Here is an 18,081-nt window from a genome sequence, read left to right as displayed (position 1 = left end):
AGTTGCCAAGGAAAAGTGGGAACCTGATGGTTCAGCTATCAGATGGAAACTAAAGTTGTATAATTATAATTTTATTTCTGGCTCTTCTACCCAGAGCCAGAAGAACAGTTTTTTTCTGTATAGCTGATTTGTCTATAGAGAGGTTATAATTGTTATAATATACAATTGTTATAATGCTAGGAAAGAAGACAAAACATAAATTATTTTTGATGAAGCTCATATGTTTAAACAGGATACTAATCTGAGAAAAACACTTGGGTTTAGGTCTCAGGAGACCATATTTAATAATTCATAGATAATGTGAGGCAGAACTATTATATACTGGTGAGATGAAATAAATTTCTGAATGCTGATATTTCTGAAACCTAAGAATCATTGAATAAACCCAGATATGATTAATAACTTGATATTTGGGGGTCCTGGGTGGTGCGTCGGTTAAGCACCCCACTCTTGGTTTCAGCTCAGGTCAGCTCAGGTCAGGATCTTAGGGTCATGAGGTTCCACACTCAGTGAGGAGTCTGCTTAAGACTCTCTCCCTCTGCCTCTGCCCTCCCCCATCTCAAAGAAATAATAAAATCTTAAAAAAACTTGATATTTGACTACAACTTCCAAAATGCTTTACTCTTATATTTTTATAATCTTAAAGCCCATTTTAATCTTTCTTATTAAAAATGTATACATTGTAACAATTTAAAAATACAGAAGTGTTGAAATAAAATTGAAAATATCCTCAATTTATACTCAACTCTCAGAAGTACCAACTGTTAGTCTTTCTAGATATTAAAAAACCATATATATAAATCCTCTTAAAAAAGATTTTATTTATTTATTTGACAGAGAAAGAGTGAGAGAGCAGAAGTGGGGAGAGTGGCAGAGGGAGAGGGAGAAATAGGTTCCCCACTAAGCAGGGAGCACGATGCAGGGCTCGATCCCAGGACCCGAGGATCATGACCTGAGCTGACGGCAGACGTTTCACTGACTGAGCCACACAGGTGTCCCTAGATAAGTCCTTTTTAAAATAACAAATATGGGATTATATATATTCTTCTATATCATGATTTAAAATTTTTAAAATTTATCATGGATAATTTTCTATCATGCTATACAAATCATGTATATTTAAACCTAATTATTTTTTTAAAATTTTTCTTAGAAATAAAAATGTTTTTTCTTAAAATTGTAACCACACTGGCCTGTTAAGAATTTTTAGTGGATTTTAAAACACTTAAAAACATCTTTCTGAGCAAGAAGTTTTTCAATGTAAGTATTTCATATGGCTATAGGCAGACTCTAAAACATGACCAGAAGAAGAAAAAAATCAGCTAGTGTTGGACCTGCCTGGTAGGGCTTAAAAAGTCGGACAAGGACAAATAAAAAGATAGCAAAGCCAATGGGATGGCATATTGGTGAAGAATTTGGAAATGAAATTTAACCTTTTCTTTTTAAGAGGATGGTTGGGTGTGTATTAATGGATACTTGTGTTTCAAAATCTGAACAGATGTCATTGTCATTATTATATGTGCAGTATATATTCTGTTCAGGAAACAATACTCTTAGATTTCTATGCTTCATATATATGGCATTGTAATAGCTTCAAACACTGAGAAGACTTATTCACAATCTACAATGTGCCAAAGTTATTTCATCATAACAACAGCAAAATGAAATTAGCTATAAATTATACTTTGACATGTATCATTGTTCATTGCATGCATTCTTTTGCTTAAATATTAATTAAATGTAGGACTCACGGCATTAAAAATCCTGATAAAAACATACTTACACAGTTGACCCTTGAACAATGTAAGGGTTAGGAGTGATGGCCCTGGTGCAGTTGAAAATCTGTATAGAAATTTCTAGTCCGGGGCGCCTGGGTGGCACAGCGGTTAAGCGTCTGCCTTCAGCTCAGGGCGTGATCCCGGCGTTCCGGGATTGAGCCCCACATCAGGCTCTTCCGCTATGAGCCTGCTTCTTCCTCTCCCACTCCCCCTGCTTGTGTTTCCTCTCTCGCTGGCTGTCTCTATCTCTGTCAAATAAATAAATAAAATCTTAAAAAAAAAAAAAGAAATTTCTAGTCCCCCCAAACCTAATTACTAATAGCCTACTGCTGTCTGGAAGCCTCAATAAACATAACAGTTGAGTAAGACATATTTTCTACATTATAGGTACTATGTACTGTATTTTTACAATAAAGTAAGCTAGAGGAAAAAAAATGTTAAAAAACCCTAAGGAAGAGAAAATACATGTGCAGTACCATACTGTATTTATCGAAAAAATTTGCATATCAGTGAACAGTGCAGTTCAAACTTGTGTTGTTCAAGGGTCAACTGTATTTACTCATATAGAGAAAGACAAAGAGAAAAGAAAAAGGAGAAGGAAATATATAAAAATAGTAACAGTTTATTTCTAGGAGGTGGGATTACTAAGGCTTTTCTTTAAACTTGTCTGAATATTTTTTTCAAATTATCTGCCTTTTATTCATTCATTCAGAGATTACCTACTGAGCATCTACTATGTGCCAGGGGTATACCAATGATCAAAACAAACAATATCTGTGTTACTTATAAAATCAGAAAAGGCCATAAGCATTAATACCGTTAATAGCATTATCTGCTGAATCCCAAGCATTATAGACAAATAAGTGAAACAGAGCATTTGTTCTGGATCTAAATAGCTAAATAGCCGTTGGTTCTAGAAAGTCCTTTAGCTTCCTTGTGATGTAAATTTTGATTTGTCTTAATGATTCAGGCTTTTAGATAACAACCTGATACGGCCTCTCCAGAGTCTCAGGGCAGAACAGAGCACCTCCAGGGAGACAAGTCAGTAGGTGAAAAGATTGTAGGCAGGGCGGCTCTGAAACTTCTGGACAGCATACATTTTCCAGCCTAAGCCTGGCTTCAAAAATCCAAAATGGCCTTTTATATGGATTCTTCCTGAAATGACCCAGAAAGCTAATAACCAGGGAAGAGGAAGCTACTTCTAACTTTAATCAACAGGGATCAAGTATAATTTAAACAGTGTTGTGGATCAAATGAAAAATATAACTGTCATAGTAAAGAGTATACAGTATCTGCCTGATATTAATGGACTTCCTGTTTTACTGCCTGATTCAGCCAGCCATACTTATTGAGTGCATGAGCTGCCCAAGCAAGCCCAGTGATGTTTATTGAGTATCTATCATGTGCTGTGCCCATTCCAGGCGCTGGGGAAGAAACGGTGAACAAGGCAGACAGATTTCTTGCACTCTTTCTAGTCAGGCCCTCAGATAAGAAAGCAGTCAACCAGAGATATATTTCAGGTAGCGTTAAGTGCTGTGAAGACAAACACAGACAGGGAATGGTGAGGAAGGAGGTCTAGTTGAGACACGATGATGAAGAAAGTACTCTTTGAAATGATGTTCCAACAACACCCTGAATGGAAGGAGAGAGCCAGTCATGAGAAAGCCGGGGGAAACTCATTCCAGGCAGAGGGAGGAAAAGGCCAAAGCAGAAGCTGTGTGGGTAGAATGAGAGAGGTGTGTTTGAGGACGGGCAAGAAGGCCAGCGTGGACAGCGCGGAGGGGGTGGCTGTAGTGGGTAAGCTCAGAGGTAGATCATGTGCGCCTTGAGGGCCATTTGGGAAACCTGAGTTTTGTTCTAAGTGTGGTGGAAACACACTAGAGGGTTTTAAGCAGGAAAGGACTGTGGTCCTTATGTTTTCAAAGATCACTCTGTCTGCTGTGTTAAGAGTAGACTGCAGAGGCCAGGAGTGGAAGCAAGGTGTATATTTAGAGGTGACTGCCATGTACTGGAAAGGTGGAGGAGGCTGCCTGAAAAGAAGGAAAGAGGGTATTGGCCAAATGGGACACTTGTTTGGATTCAGGTCTCTTCACATGTTGTGGTGCTTTGCAAACAGTAGGTGCTCAGCAAGTGCTGATGAACCGTCCACATAAAAAAATGCACCTGTGCTGCTGTAGAAAGCGAATCCACTGGATGCACTGAAGTCCTCAATGAAGAACTGAGAAAGGGATATATGCTCATCAGTATTTAGGGACTTGTTTCCCTGTTTCCAGTACAGCATTAGATCCTCTTCATTGTAGGCATCTAAAACAAGAGAATGATATTCTTGTCACTAGAAGCAGTTCTTGTGAGCTCCATGAGGTCTATGACCATGTTTTATACAGTTCTGTATCCCCGGTGCCTGGTCCAATGACATGTAGATATCAGATCCTGAAAAATGTTTGCTGATAGACTTATGATACCCATACCTACCGAAAGGAAAAACAATCTCCAAAACTTGGACCCTAATCACTGGCGCAGTGTGGCGGTCTTTCTTGTGCCCACAAGTTGAGTTAAAACTCTCCGAAGAGCTGCTCCCGTCCCTGTGTGCACGGAGTCCTGTCACAACACTGCCTGTCCCAAGTCACAGGCCTGACCAGAGGTCGTCAGGCCCCTCTAGTTTTGTAGTCTCTGGGAAAAGTCCAAAGTGAGCTGAGCTCATAAAGAATTTTCTTCTGAAATCACATAACATTATAGAAAGCTTCTAATGCATTTGGGGAGGCACATCCACTGACATTCCCAGCGTTTTGGCCACATTATGAAAACAAGCAGTCAGCTTTTAAGATGTTGTATCAAAAACAACAGATGGGTTAGCAACAGTGATTGACAAGGAGCTGGCTCAGATGCCCTCCGACAGGACTTTGATTAGAGGGTCTATGTCTAGAGCTGCCTTTTTCTGGGGGACCCAAGCACATTTAATGGAAGATTGTGACTTATATGGGAACATGAATTCCAGAGCTTTCCAAATTTGGGAAGTATGTCAGTCTATGTTAATAACATTAGCAAGAACATACCCTTTTAGGGAACTTGTTCCTTAATAACCCAGTGGAAACTACAGATTATGTACTTATGAAAGCATCCTTTCCCTGGATGTTCTCTTTTGAGAGACAGTCTGCCATCATCCTTGGTTTAAAAAAAAAAAGTAATTATTTTGAACCAATATATTTAACTTATATCAAGATTTTTAAATGCTTGTTAAGAACTGCTTATTTACGTGCAGATATGTGATGGTATGTTCAGATTGTGAGTACTCACTCCTTCAGGAAGTAAGACTTACAGCTTTCCAGTTCAAGGGAACAGTTTTGAGTGTCAAGAGGAAACCTGCTGAAATCCATAAAGCACGTGGCTGAAACAGTTATCCTGTAAAAGAAGAGAGAGAACAAAAACTGCAGCTCATTTCACCATATGGCCAAATCAACATGCAATATTGAGGTCCCCTTTCCGTAGTGCTTGTTTTGTGTGTCTTTGAAGAATAATGCGAAACAGGCATTACCATCCGCTATCGAAATAAAGTCTAAGGACGCAAACCCACGAAAGTGGGTGGTTGCTGAAGACACAGGGTTAATGTAGGAAGTGTGCTCTAAAGATTGTTCCTGATCTTACTGTTTCCTAGTCTGCACCCTTTGTAGTTTTTGGCTCTGATGTCTTCAGAGAAACATACTTCAAAGGGAGAAGACTTTTAAATAGATTTAAATATTTTCTGCTTTTTGGAAGGTCCAAACTTCATTTCTAGTCATAAAGGGCTTAGATGGTGGTAATAAAAACCTATGGGTAAAGGTTTCTCTCTCAAAGCAAGTTTACCTGAGAAAATTCTCTTTCCAAGAGTGAGGAGAAAGCCTGGAGCATTTTCAGTTACAGATTTATGTGCACAATGCATAATTCAGGGGCCATTAAGGCTTGCATACTGATGAGGATTGTTTTTTTGAATTTTATATCCTCCTAGATTTTTCTGGCTTTAGGCAAAGGCTGCTGTACTATGATCCCGCCTCAAAGTACAAACTCTGGTATCCACAACAGCAGATCAGAGGTTTATAAAAGGCCCCTGAGCACGTCTGCACAAAACAAAGCAACAGCTGCTCCTACCCATGGTGCCCTCAAGTTAATCAGAGAAGTAGAACCATTTTATCTTCCATGAGTTGAACTACTGTCAATAGTCATGTAGCAAAATGCCAAGCCAGGGAAGTATCCGGATGACTTTGTGTCACAAAACATACTCATTTCGGTATATTCCTGGTGTGGTTGACCTTTGAACAATACAGGGGTTAGGGGCGCCAACCTCTGCAAAGTAGAAAATCATGTATAACTTTTGACTCCCCCAAAATTTAACTACTAAAAGCCTACTGTTGACCAGATGCCTTACTGACAACATAAACAGTCAATTAACACATATTTTGTATACGTATTTTATCCTGTGTTCTTACAGTAAAGCTAGAAAGAAGAAAATGTTATTAAGAAAATCATAGGAGAAAATACACTCACAGTACTGTACTGTATTTATAAAAAAAAATATCCACGTATAAGTAGATGTGTGCAGAAGGGACCTCTGAAGTCTTTGAGACTCCTTCATAGTGGACATGAGTAAATGAACAACCAAAGTGGTTAAGTACGTGGTGATAATGAAAAAATTATTCATGACACTTGTTAAAGAACAGTAAGGAAGATTTTATGTAGGGGGACTACTATAATTTGGTTTATTAACAAGGGAGAGAGGAGTGAGCTCAACTCCAAATACAATAAGGAAAAGTGGGAATTTATAGCCAAGGAGCAGGGTTGGGGGGCAGTGGATGGAAACATTACTCAGAGGAAACATCATGGAAGGGAGAGGTTCTAGCTAAAAGGACCTAATAGGATTCTTGCTGAAGGCAGGCCAGGGTGATCAGACATCACCTGGGTGTGGTGGAAGATGAGGAATCTGATCAGATTTGGAGGGTGATCAGATATTGAGGAGGGAGGATTCTGGCTGAATGCACTTAACAGAGACAAACACAGAAGCTCAAAAGTCAGGGACTAGGTGAGAGGAAAGTTCAGAGGAGCCTAGAAGACGTTGGTCAAAGAGAGAATCTTTGTCAATAGACAGTGTCGGAACCAAGCCTGGAACCAGGTAACCTGGCTGTGGGCTTGGACTGGCTCTGCTGTCAGCTAGAATAGCTGTGTCACAACAATTTTGAGTCCTTCTGTGTTTGGAGATTCCCCAAGACCAACCTCAGGTTCCATGATTTGCTAGGAGGACTCACAGAACTCATCAAAGCTGTTACGCTAACAGTTATGATTTATTGTGATGAAAGGACACAGATGATAATCAGCAATGGAATAGGCAGAGGACAGGGTCCAGTAGAGACCAGGAGCAAGTTTCCAGCTCTCCGGTTCTAGTAGAGTTATGTGGGCAGTGCTACCATCCCAACAGTGACGTGTGACCATGGGGTACTGCCAACCAGGGAAGCTACCTGAGTCCTGCGGACCGAGAGTTGGTCCCATAGGTCTGGCTAACCTTGGTCTCTAGCCTGTCCAGAGGTCAAGCTGATACCAGGTAACTCAAAGCCTCCTCCATAAATCCCATTGTTAGCATAGACTATCTATATCTACGTGGCCCAAGGCCTCAGGGTCAACAAAGATCCTCTTATCAGGCAGGATATTTCAAGGGCTGGAGATTATCTCCAAGGAGCCAGAAATCATTCTTTGGAATGTGCAGGGTAAGGACAATCTACTGAATTAATTCTTTCATCAAAATAATTAATTTTAAAAAGTTAAAAGTTTTAACCAGTTGATTCCTTGGCCAGATGCTGCCATTCAGCTTCTGATTCCTAGTGAGGCCTGTCTCCAGTACATACTCGAGTCCCATGTTACTCCTGACTTAAAAGTTCTGTTGAAAGTAATACTTTCCTTTCCTTGCATTTTTAAAAACATTGACAGCAATATGGCAATAGCACCTTGGTACTAAAGTGAGCAAGTGTTTTTAGTGAACCACAAATATCTGTGTTAATTTTCTATTGCCACTGTAACAAATTACCACAAACTGGTGGCTTAAAACAAGAGAGATCTATTCTTTCACAGTGCTGGAGGACAGAAGTCTGCGATTAGTATCACTACCTTGAAAATAAGGGGTCAGAAAGGCCCTGTTTCCTCCAGAAGCTGGGGGGAAATTCATTCCTTGCCTCTTACAGCTCTGGCTGCTGCTGGCATACCGGCTCTAGTGGCTCTATCACTCCAATCTCTGTCCTAATGGTCACCTTGTCTTTCTCTAACAAGGACACTTACGGTTGATTGCATTTGGGTCCCAACCAATTGATCCAGGATAATTTTCCTATCTCAAGATCCTTAACTTGATCACATCTGCAAAGATCTTTTTTTTTTTTTTCTTGTTAAAGCCAAATAAAGTAACTTTCACATGTTCCAAGGACTAGGACATGGGTATCCTTTGGGGAGCCATTTTTTTCCAGAGTCTTACTACAGAGTCTTTTTGGGATTTGTAAGGCATGAAAAACATTGAATTACTTGGATTTACTAAGCATTTTTAGAATTACCAATGGTAAGCCATTCAGTATGCACAGGATTCATTTGGCTAAAAGAACATATTGTGAATTAAAGATTGGAGGGCTGTTACAGCATAGTGTCAGAAAAAATGTTTTGAATTAAAAAAATGAAAAGGGAGGGGCACCTGGGTGGCTCAGTCTTTAAGTGTCTGCCTTTGGCCCAGGTCATGATCCTGGGGTCCTGGGATCGAGCCCCGCATCAGGCTTCCTGCTCAGTGGGAAGCCTGCTTCTCCCTCTCCCACTCCCCCTGCTTGTGTTCCCTCCCTTGTTGTCTCTCTCTCTGTCAAATAAATAAAATCTTTAAAAAAAAATGAAAAGGGAGTAAACAAATTAGTGATAATCTGAACGATGACTATACCTTCTCGTGAAAAATGAAGGAGGTAATTAAGAAAACTATTTAGTTAATCCAAGATTCCAAGGCTGCTTGGTAACGTGCAGTTGGTAAAGAAGAAAAGCAATTCTGTGCACCTGTAAAATTGTGGGCCAGACTTTTAGGCATTTCCACGATTCTGCTCCTCTCTGTCCAACCTTATTTTCTATCATTCTCCAACGAAATGCTGAGTACATAAGAGTAGAAAACTATTCTTTAAAATCTGGAAGGTAGAACAAGGAAAAATTACACTTTCTGCTTGTGTCCCAATCTTCAGCATGACTAAACAGACAGTAATATTGTGAGTTTGGCCAGAAGTGAGATCCACTAGCTTTGGTGTAGACAACCCTGGTATAGGGAAGCCAAAGAAGGTACACAGCCCTCCTTACCTGAGACTGAAGAGGACGTTTCCATCAGGGTAAACACGCAGCATGAGGTTCTCCACGATTGTATCATGAATGAAGGATCTTTTAGAATGGACAAAAAAGATGTCGGGCACCCAAATCTTTTTGATCAATCTATGATCAAAGGTCATGCTTTTGTTTGTTGTGCTAGGAAAGGAGAGCCTCTCATCTTTCCAGTAATGTCTGAGATAAAAAGTCATTGTAAATTCCTAGGCAGAGAGAAAAAGAGACAAGTCAAAGCCAGTAGGAATACGGGTCAGGATGACCATTAATACCATGAGTCCTAGACTGATTGGCATGGGTGTTAATGACCCATAAAGTGAATGGCTTATATTGTATTTTCAGGTCGATTTAGGATGAAGCCAGTGATCTGGAGTTGCAGAACCTCTCCTTCACCTGAAATCTGGTGAATGTTGCGTTTCTAGCAACTAGAGAGAACTCAAGTTGGGGAAGGGAAGCCAGGTTATAACTAGGAAATATTTCTACATACGTGCTGGTAAATCACCTAAAGAGATCTCAGAAGAAAAGGATTTGGAACTACAGGGCCCAGTATTTTATTCTGACTTATTGTTTCATTGTAAATAAACATTCACTTTTATAATGGTTTCTGTATCCATAAATTTGAATTATTTTTGTTAAAGAAGACCCCACCCCAAGTCGAATACACTACAGTCCCACAAAAATGGATACAGCATTTATAAGAGCTGTTAATAGAATGCATGCTGTCAGAGATCCTGACATGGAGGTAACGATTTTCCTTGGCTTGAGAGAGAGAAAGAATACCAAGAACAGGTGGGTCTCAAGTACTAGTGTGCAAAAGACTTACCTGTGAATTGGTTAAAACAGCACATTCCCCAGAAGCTAGTACCCTGAGATTCTGTCCCAGTATGGCTCGGGGAACTGAATTGTTAGTGTGTAACCCAATTGTAAAGAGATAAAGATGGAGGGCGGGCAGAGCTATAGTAACATTATTTTAGCAGAAGAAAAATTGGTTAGTCAATACTTTGAGCTTTGTTTGCTCTCATATGCTACATTTAACATCTTGTTTGTCTGAACAAAAACCCCTCTATATCCAAGTCACTGGGTGTGGACGATGATGACGTGTTTCATCTTTAACAATTGTTTACTTCTTACTATCATTTATTTCCCAACAATACTCAAATTATTCCTGAACTAACACATGTGACAGAACTTTGACATTTATTATATAAGCAAAAGACAAATCTCAGTAAACTACAGATAAGTCACCAATTAATGATGAGCTAGTTTTTTTGTTTTTGTTTTTTTTTAAGTTTCAGAATAAAGGTACATTGTATAATTGCTCTAGGTTAATCTGGGAGTATCGGCCATGTGTAATTTTGAATTAGGGTGAGGGCAAATAAATAGAATGATTCATTCATTCCCATAACACTACTCTACAGGGAGCTGTGTGGGTTACTGCGTGGATTGCTTTAGTAAGCATATATTTAGAATTAGGTGTTCAGTCTGATCTGAGCTTATGAAGTCGAATAGCAGACATTGGTACATTTGAGTGACACGCCAACGTCACCACTAGTGGGCACCATCATGAGAAAGCAGGCTGAACACCATGTTGAGAGGAGAGTGGGATAAAACTTCAAGGAATTGAAAGTGAATTCAGGGTGGGAAGGTGATAAATGAGAAACAAAAGAAGTCAACACTGGGGGGTCACTGATAATTAGAAAGCTTTTTCACCTTGGGCATGGAGAACCCAGTACAGTTTTAGCTGATATTGAGTCCAAGAGTCACCTTATTCAGGAGAGAAGGATGAGGTCTGGTTTTTAGGGGTAGTGGGGTGGAGACAGTGAAAATTTTAGATGCAGACTAGGTAATTCAGCGATAATTTAGAGATTAGGGCAGGGAAAAGGAAAAGAGTACTTGTTCCTGGAGTATAACAGACTCAAGAAAATGTCAGTACAAGCTGGTTTTGGTCAGGGAAGAGCTGCAACTTTCTAAACAAGGCATTTTTGAGCAGTGAGTACTCTTGGTGCTATTCCCTTTTGGGAGTAGGGTGCTTAAAATGAAGGAAGTTTCATAGTGAAACTTGAAATAAATATCGAATTTGATAGTGATAAGGACTAGAAGAACATTAACTGAAGATTGAACCAAATATAACAAGTCATAAAAAATTTTGTTTAGAATTTGCTGGAATTTTTATATTTCCTATAATTTTTCATTCAGTTAGCATTTGGATATCAATGACTAGTTGGAGGAATCACTATAAAATAAACATATTAATTAAGTATATATATAAAAAGATTATTTGATCTTCCAATTTATTTGATTTATATTTTCTAGGTCTGGTTTCCTTAAGAGATTCGCTATTTGTTTTCTCTCTCTTTCTCTCTCTTTTTTACATCTTTATCTTTTTTTATGTTTTATCTTTAATCGTGGTATTTGCGTATGATAAAAGTATCATATAAAATCTAAATTTCAAGCAGAAAGAAGTGAATAGAGAGCAAAGTAACTTTGACTCTATGAAAAAATACATTAATAGTAACATACATAATTAAATTGGTTTATTAAAACACCAGTGATTTTGACACTATTCCCTATCCTGCCAGGAAAAGACCACTATCTCATAGAGAAACTTACCATGTTAACCTCTGAAATGCTGTCAATGCTTTCAACCTGGACATCTATACCTACTGGCACTGGAGACCCTTCCGAAAGAAGAATGAATGATATGCTTAGAAATCATTAAAATTATTTTGGTAACATTCAAAGCAGAGAGAGATCAATGTTGCAAGTGAATTACTTTAAAATTTTTTTAACAACAAATTTCTCCATTATCTACTGATATGTTATTATATAATCAATTATGATAAAAAGGCATGTGTGTAAATAAATGTTCTTTCGATAATTATTACACATTTGCTTAGAAACAACTCAATATTTTCCTTCTTACAGTATATTCATGGCATAGAAATAGTGTGTTCAATTTCCGTTTTGTTTTTCGTTTTAGCTAGTAGCGCTTTAAAAAGGAACAATGTTTCGAAAACGTGTCTAAGAGGAGGTAGAGCTATGTACCTATTCTCTATGGTAAGGATCATCTTTTATCTTCAGGGAGTGGAGTTGTCGTGGGGGTCATGACTCTGAAACATGTGGGAGCCTTTTCTCTCTTGCCGAAAAACCAGCCTCTTTCACTCGGGCAGGGCCTGGCAGGCTGGAAGAACACAGACGAGGGGACAGTGTCACACCGGGACGCCACACAGTCACAAAGGTCTCTGTGCAGGACATCAGTAACCACAACCTGCAGTTGGGATGAAGCAAACTTCCTTAGAAATGTGTTTGATGAGAATGTAGTGAAAGTCAGGACTGGGGAAAACTCAGACAAGTGCTAAGATTTGTTTGCAGCTGGGTCTCAGTGAATCCGGTTCATGGGTCCAGAGACTGTGGGTGACAGCTCCGTAAGAGAATCTAGAGCAGACCGAGACCAAGACGTTTCCTTGTTCCACCCCACAAAGGGTTTCGCAGTTCCTGTGTGAAGGTAATCGGATGTTAACAACTTCTTGTTTAGTACGGGCATGGAATTCGATGTATGTATATGTTAACGTAAGTTATGTTTATGCACGTAGACGTCATAGGTTTTCTTTTCATAGTGACCAATTCTCCATTAAATTTTATTGTCTCTGTAGAATTCTGAGTTTAAAAAAAATGCGTTCAACTATTTTCGAAGAAAGAGAAGTCTTGCCCAGGTGGGTCCCAGGTGGCTGTTTTAGTCAAGATTCTGAGACTGAGAAGGGTCGGCTAGAAAACTTCCTCCTTGAGGCTAATCAATGTCTGGATGTGTGACATGTGACATACATGTGCGTATCATACAACAAAGTGCCTAATTGTTGTGTTTTAAATGCGTAACATGTGGGACGCCTGAGTGCCTCAATTGTATACGCGACTGCCTTCTGCTCAGGTTGTGATCCCAGGGTCCTGGGATCAAGTCCCTGGGCTGGCTCCTTGCTCAGCAGGGAGTCTGCTTCTCCCTCTGCCTGCTGCCCCCCCTGCTTGTGAGCCCTCGCGCTCTCTCTCTGGCAAATAAGTAAAATCTTAAAAAAAAAAAATAAATAAATGCACAACACATTATAAAACAAGTTATGCCTCTCCAGTCCCTGTCTAACATCTAGGACTCCCCTCATTAATTGCCTGAAGTTACCTTCACTTTACCAAGACAGATTTCCTTTTATGTTCTGTGATATACCCTCATACCATTCCTTACTTACAGGGATTCCAGCTGGACAGGACCTGGCCTTGTCACTCAAATACATTTCCCACTCCAGGCTTTAGGAACACTTTGCTTGCATCTTAACCACCAACGACTTCCTGCAGTATTGAATCAATTATTTTCCATACATTAATTATGACAATTGTATTTAAAAATTGTTTAATGATAATTATGTTTATGCATTAAAAATAGTTTAATGATAATTATGGTTATGGAACTCTTCAGTATTACTCTATTACTGGGTTCAGCTCTGATACTTTTGTTTTGTTTTTACTTTTTTCTTTAATTAGTAGAGATATCAAAATAAAAATTCATGGCCTTTCAGGATCACTTCAGGATGAATGAATGTTCCCATTAACTCCAATAGTCCAAGGGACTGAAAGGCTTGGCGAGGTTTTAAAGATGTAGCAGAAATGTCCTGGTTAAAATTCTGGTGTTAGAATCACAGACTAGAGTTTGAACCCAGCTCTACCACTCATCTGTGATTCAGAGTAAGTAACATTTCTTTTTTCTTTTTTTTTTTTTTGTAAAGATTTTATTTGTTTGACAGAGAGAGAGACAGCTAGTGAGAGAGGCAACACAAGCAGGGGGAGTGGGAGGGGAAGAAGCAGGCTCCCAGCGGAGGAGCCTGATGTGGGGCTCGATCCCAGAACGCTGGGATCACGCCCTGAGCAGAAGGCAGATGCTTAACGACTGAGCCACCCAGGTGCCCCAAGAGTAAGTAACATTTCTAAGCTTAGTTTCCTCACCTATACAATCCTGGTAGCAGTACTCACCTTGGAGACTTATTTGAAGACTAGAAATAATACATAGTTAGTAAACTTAATTGGTGCTCAAGAAATGGCTCAAAGTAAATGTTATTGCTACTGCGACTCAGCAGAAATGCAAACCTGCTCGTAGGAATGCAAGCTACTATTCCCAATCCTGCACTCAAACATTTAGATAATCAGTCCACTCCTGACTAGAAAATGAAAAGTGCTTCTCACAGAGCACTTATTTTATGACAAAACCTGAGAACAATTTCCGTGGAGAATCTTGTGACTTGTAAGCAGATCCCGGTTGCTAATGACTATTTGTGCAAGGCTGGGGCTGTGGTATAAAGCCACTGCACAGGGAGATATTCATGCCACTGCTGGAAAGCACTAGACCCTCAGGCTTGTTTGAAGACTGGTCTGGGGTAAAGAGTGGGGTAAAAATATGGCTTGTCCATTAGGAATGGACTCCTGGAAACATTCTCGATTTCTTTTTTCTTCCTTTCTATTTATTCTATTATTGGGGGAACGAGCTCTTCCAGTCTGAAGAAAAGTGTTTGCCCTCAGATGCCATCTGACCTCATTTTTGGCTCCTTTGAATTCCATGCCCAAGTGTACCTTACTCCGGGGTCTAGGAATCTATGCATCTCGAGGACAGTGTGGAGGGCGAGGGCCATGTAAAGGCAAGATGCAAAATTACAGAACGCTGGAGCTGGATATAGTTCTAAATATCATTCTTTTTATGGGTAAGGAGCTCAGTCTCAGAGAGAAGGTCGTACTAAAGCAGATGGATTAAAAATCATGAAATTTCTAGCTCCTAAACCCGAATTAAAGCCAAACTTCCATAAATCCCTTAATTCCTCTCAGTTTGCTTATCTGTAAAATGGGGAAATAATCTATGGTCCTTACCTAATAGCCTTGCTGTGAGACTAAATGAAAGAATGTGTGTCAAGTCCTTAACCCCCTTCACACATCTTACTGACCAGTAACGTATACGACACAAATAATAACAATTTCACGAATACTCGCATTAATTCCATATATAGAGCATTTGGCATATAGTAAAAACAAATAAACATTAACCGTTATCATTACGTGTTGATTTCCCAGGATCAATACCCAGGTAGCAGCACACACATCTGTAGTCTCTCTTGTATGCATAAAGATAGACCATCAGTCTATTTTTATGTTTGCTGGGATAAGGGTTGTTAAATAACAGTCATATATCTTACATGTATAGTGCACTTAAAATACATTATACAATATACTATCTCATATTATCATTACAGCCGTTTGTCAGGTAGGTAGGTAAAACCGATGTTAGCTCCATTTGACATATGACATAACTCACTCGGAGATGTTAGCGAGCTTGCCTGAAACCCAAAGCTAGTTAATGCAGGAATATAGCCAGGTCCCTCTGGCTCCCAGGCTAGTCCTCTTGTTTGACAAACACAGATTATACAGGCGGCTTACACAACGTTAGCTTTTGTCTTGACTCAGGAGCCGGTATCTAGATGCTCAATTGATTTCACTTTAAAGAAACGAAGAAATCATCATCTCTAAGACTGAAACAAAAAAGCCCTCAGTGATGAGAGATGTAAAGGGTAGGAAAAACATAAAGAAAATGAGCTGCAATTTATAACCCAAGTTAAACAAAAAGCTCCCCTAAATTTATATCCTCCTGTTTCCACATAATGAGTCAATTAATCTTCTAATGCTTTATAAAAGTAAAAAACACTGCAGTAGCAGCTGGTTTTAATGTTAAAGCTAATTAGGAAAACACATTAAGGCAGGAGAAGTGCTGAAGTTACATTTAGCTCAAGAGGAAAGAAGTACGCGCATGTGTTTATGTTATGGACAAGTATAAAGAAGGAGAAGATAAATTAAAGCCTGTCTTGTATATCCTGCCGCCTGATTTCCCCAGGAAGGCAGCCTTGAGAGAACAGAGAAATGGGTCACTGTAGAAGAAGCTGTTCTGACCAAGACAAGAGAAGGTTAAGGACTGTTTTTCACGGAGCTACCAGGCTGACACTTCTGCCTGAATTTATGGATTTTTCTGCCTGAGCTGACTGAACGCATAAGACATTTGGACACCATTTAGCCCCAGTCCATGATTGTCAGAAAGAATTTCTTCATCGTGGAATGATTTGTCACCTGACACTAAGTAGCACGTTTCAATTGCATTTTTAATAACCCCACAGCGTAGCCTCAGGAAAAATAAGTGCTTTTTAAAAAAGCATTCCCACTCAAAATAAAATCTTAACATGTATCTCCAGCAGATCAAAAGAAGTGGAAATTTAAGGTCAATTTTGTTTTTCTGGGGGACCAGGGATGATATCGGGGAGGGAGAATGAAGATTTAAGTGTTTAAAGGTAAATAGCAGAGGGTCCTCACTTAATCATCTCCAACAGTGTTTCTCAAATTGTGAAGTGTATTCAAATCACCTGGGATCTTATTAAAATGCAGATTTTGATTCAGAAAGTCTGAGCGTGGGGCCTGAGCTTCTGCATTTTTAACTAGCTCCCAGGTGATGCTACTGCCTGTCCTTGAACCACTTTGAGTGATAAAGCCTTTCTAGAGTGCTTGTTTCAAGGTCCAAATTCAAGGACAGCCATTTTTCTCTCAATCTTTCTGGCTTTCAATGGTCTAAAATAGACCCGTAGAAACCCTTTCCTCTACGATAGAAATTCACTTAATTGAAGAACCTAAACTGACAGGAATTAGGGCAGCTTTTTTATCGGTATTGAAGAGCATACATCATTTTGAGCTTCTAATTGCTGTTCAGGAGAGGGCAGGTCCAAGCCATTCCCGTGCGACTGGCGCCCTCTAGTGCCTAAAAAGGCCCACGGCAGGGCAAGTTTATCTTCGTAAAATTTTCTCCAACTAAATGTTGGGAGGGGAGACTGCAGAAAGTTTTTATAGAATCATGGAGACCAAGGTACAGAATAATTGCGTGATAGCTGTACAGTATATTATCCAAACTTTGGGCAAACTTTGGTTGGCGGAAAGAAAACTGTCTGTTGGGAATGGTAGTTGAGGGCTCAGGCATCTTTGGGAGAATTCCAGTAAGGAAGACACATCTGAGGAGCAGTGATGTGAAGAAAACAAGATAAAGAAGTTCCGAAGTAAAACACGAACACATTTTTAAACCTGATTAATTTCGAGGCTTCTAAAATCCTGTTAAGTTCAATAAATGTGATAAATGCTCTGGAAAAACAAAAAATGAAACGCCCCAAGATTTAATCTGATCCGATAATCTAATTCAGCTAATATCAAATGTGATTTTCAGTCCAGCTGTATCAGCATCGCCCAGGTGTTGGTTAGAAACGCAAACTGTTGGCCCCACCCAGATCTAGAGAAACCTGGGTGTGTGGGGGTGGGGCACAGCCCTCTGGTGTTAAGAATCCCCCAGGTGACTTTGATGCTTGTTAATGGTTTAGTCACGAGTCTAATAAAATCAAAGCCAGACCCTTAGAATTGCAACCCAATGGATTCCATGAAATTAAAAAACAACAAACATCCCTCAACATCACAACTACCTGACCTGCAGTTTTATTTTACCTGCTAACAAGTGAGTTCTCTGAGGTACCTACACGCCTGCTGTGCTTCCCTTGGTCGCAACCACAACAGAGCGAGTGTCACGTTTCCCCCACCCCACGCAGAAAATGTAAAGTATGAGTTGTTTATGAAAAAGCTGCCCCTGGTCTACACCTGAGGGTTCCTGCTTCCTCAGCCTCACACTCACTTCTGCTATAGCCACACCTCTAGTATTCTGAAAAGTTGTTAGCTCAGGAATGGTGGGAGTGGAGACTTAGGTCAGTGACTGAAGTCCCCGGATGGACTTAGCAGTAAAGTGGAGAGTTCAGATGAACTGCTTGATTCCACCACATCCTGTGCGTCTCTGGAAAACTTGGTACCTCAGGGATGCAACTGGAAGCACGCTAAACAATCTGAGGGCAGGAAAGGCCTT

The 18,081-nt window shown here is 39.8% G+C and overlaps 1 protein-coding gene across 1 annotated transcript in view; it reads right to left on the bottom strand.

Moving 5' to 3' along the window:
- GABRR3 (gamma-aminobutyric acid type A receptor subunit rho3) overlaps positions 1-18,081 on the bottom strand; it is a 45,856-nt gene that overhangs the window by 17,248 nt on the left and 10,527 nt on the right. The window contains exons 3-6 of the mRNA XM_026499957.3: positions 11,736-11,803; positions 9,108-9,331; positions 5,095-5,177; positions 3,942-4,082 (exon numbers count right to left, since the gene is read on the bottom strand). Coding sequence (XP_026355742.2) covers positions 3,942-4,082; positions 5,095-5,177; positions 9,108-9,331; positions 11,736-11,803 — 516 coding nt within the window. The remainder of the gene's footprint in view (positions 1-3,941; positions 4,083-5,094; positions 5,178-9,107; positions 9,332-11,735; positions 11,804-18,081) is intronic.

Source organism: Ursus arctos, unplaced genomic scaffold, assembly GCF_023065955.2.
Source record: "Ursus arctos isolate Adak ecotype North America unplaced genomic scaffold, UrsArc2.0 scaffold_4, whole genome shotgun sequence".
Classification (NCBI taxonomy): Eukaryota; Metazoa; Chordata; class Mammalia; order Carnivora; family Ursidae; genus Ursus; species Ursus arctos.
This window is presented reverse-complemented; position numbering and strand designations above follow the sequence as displayed.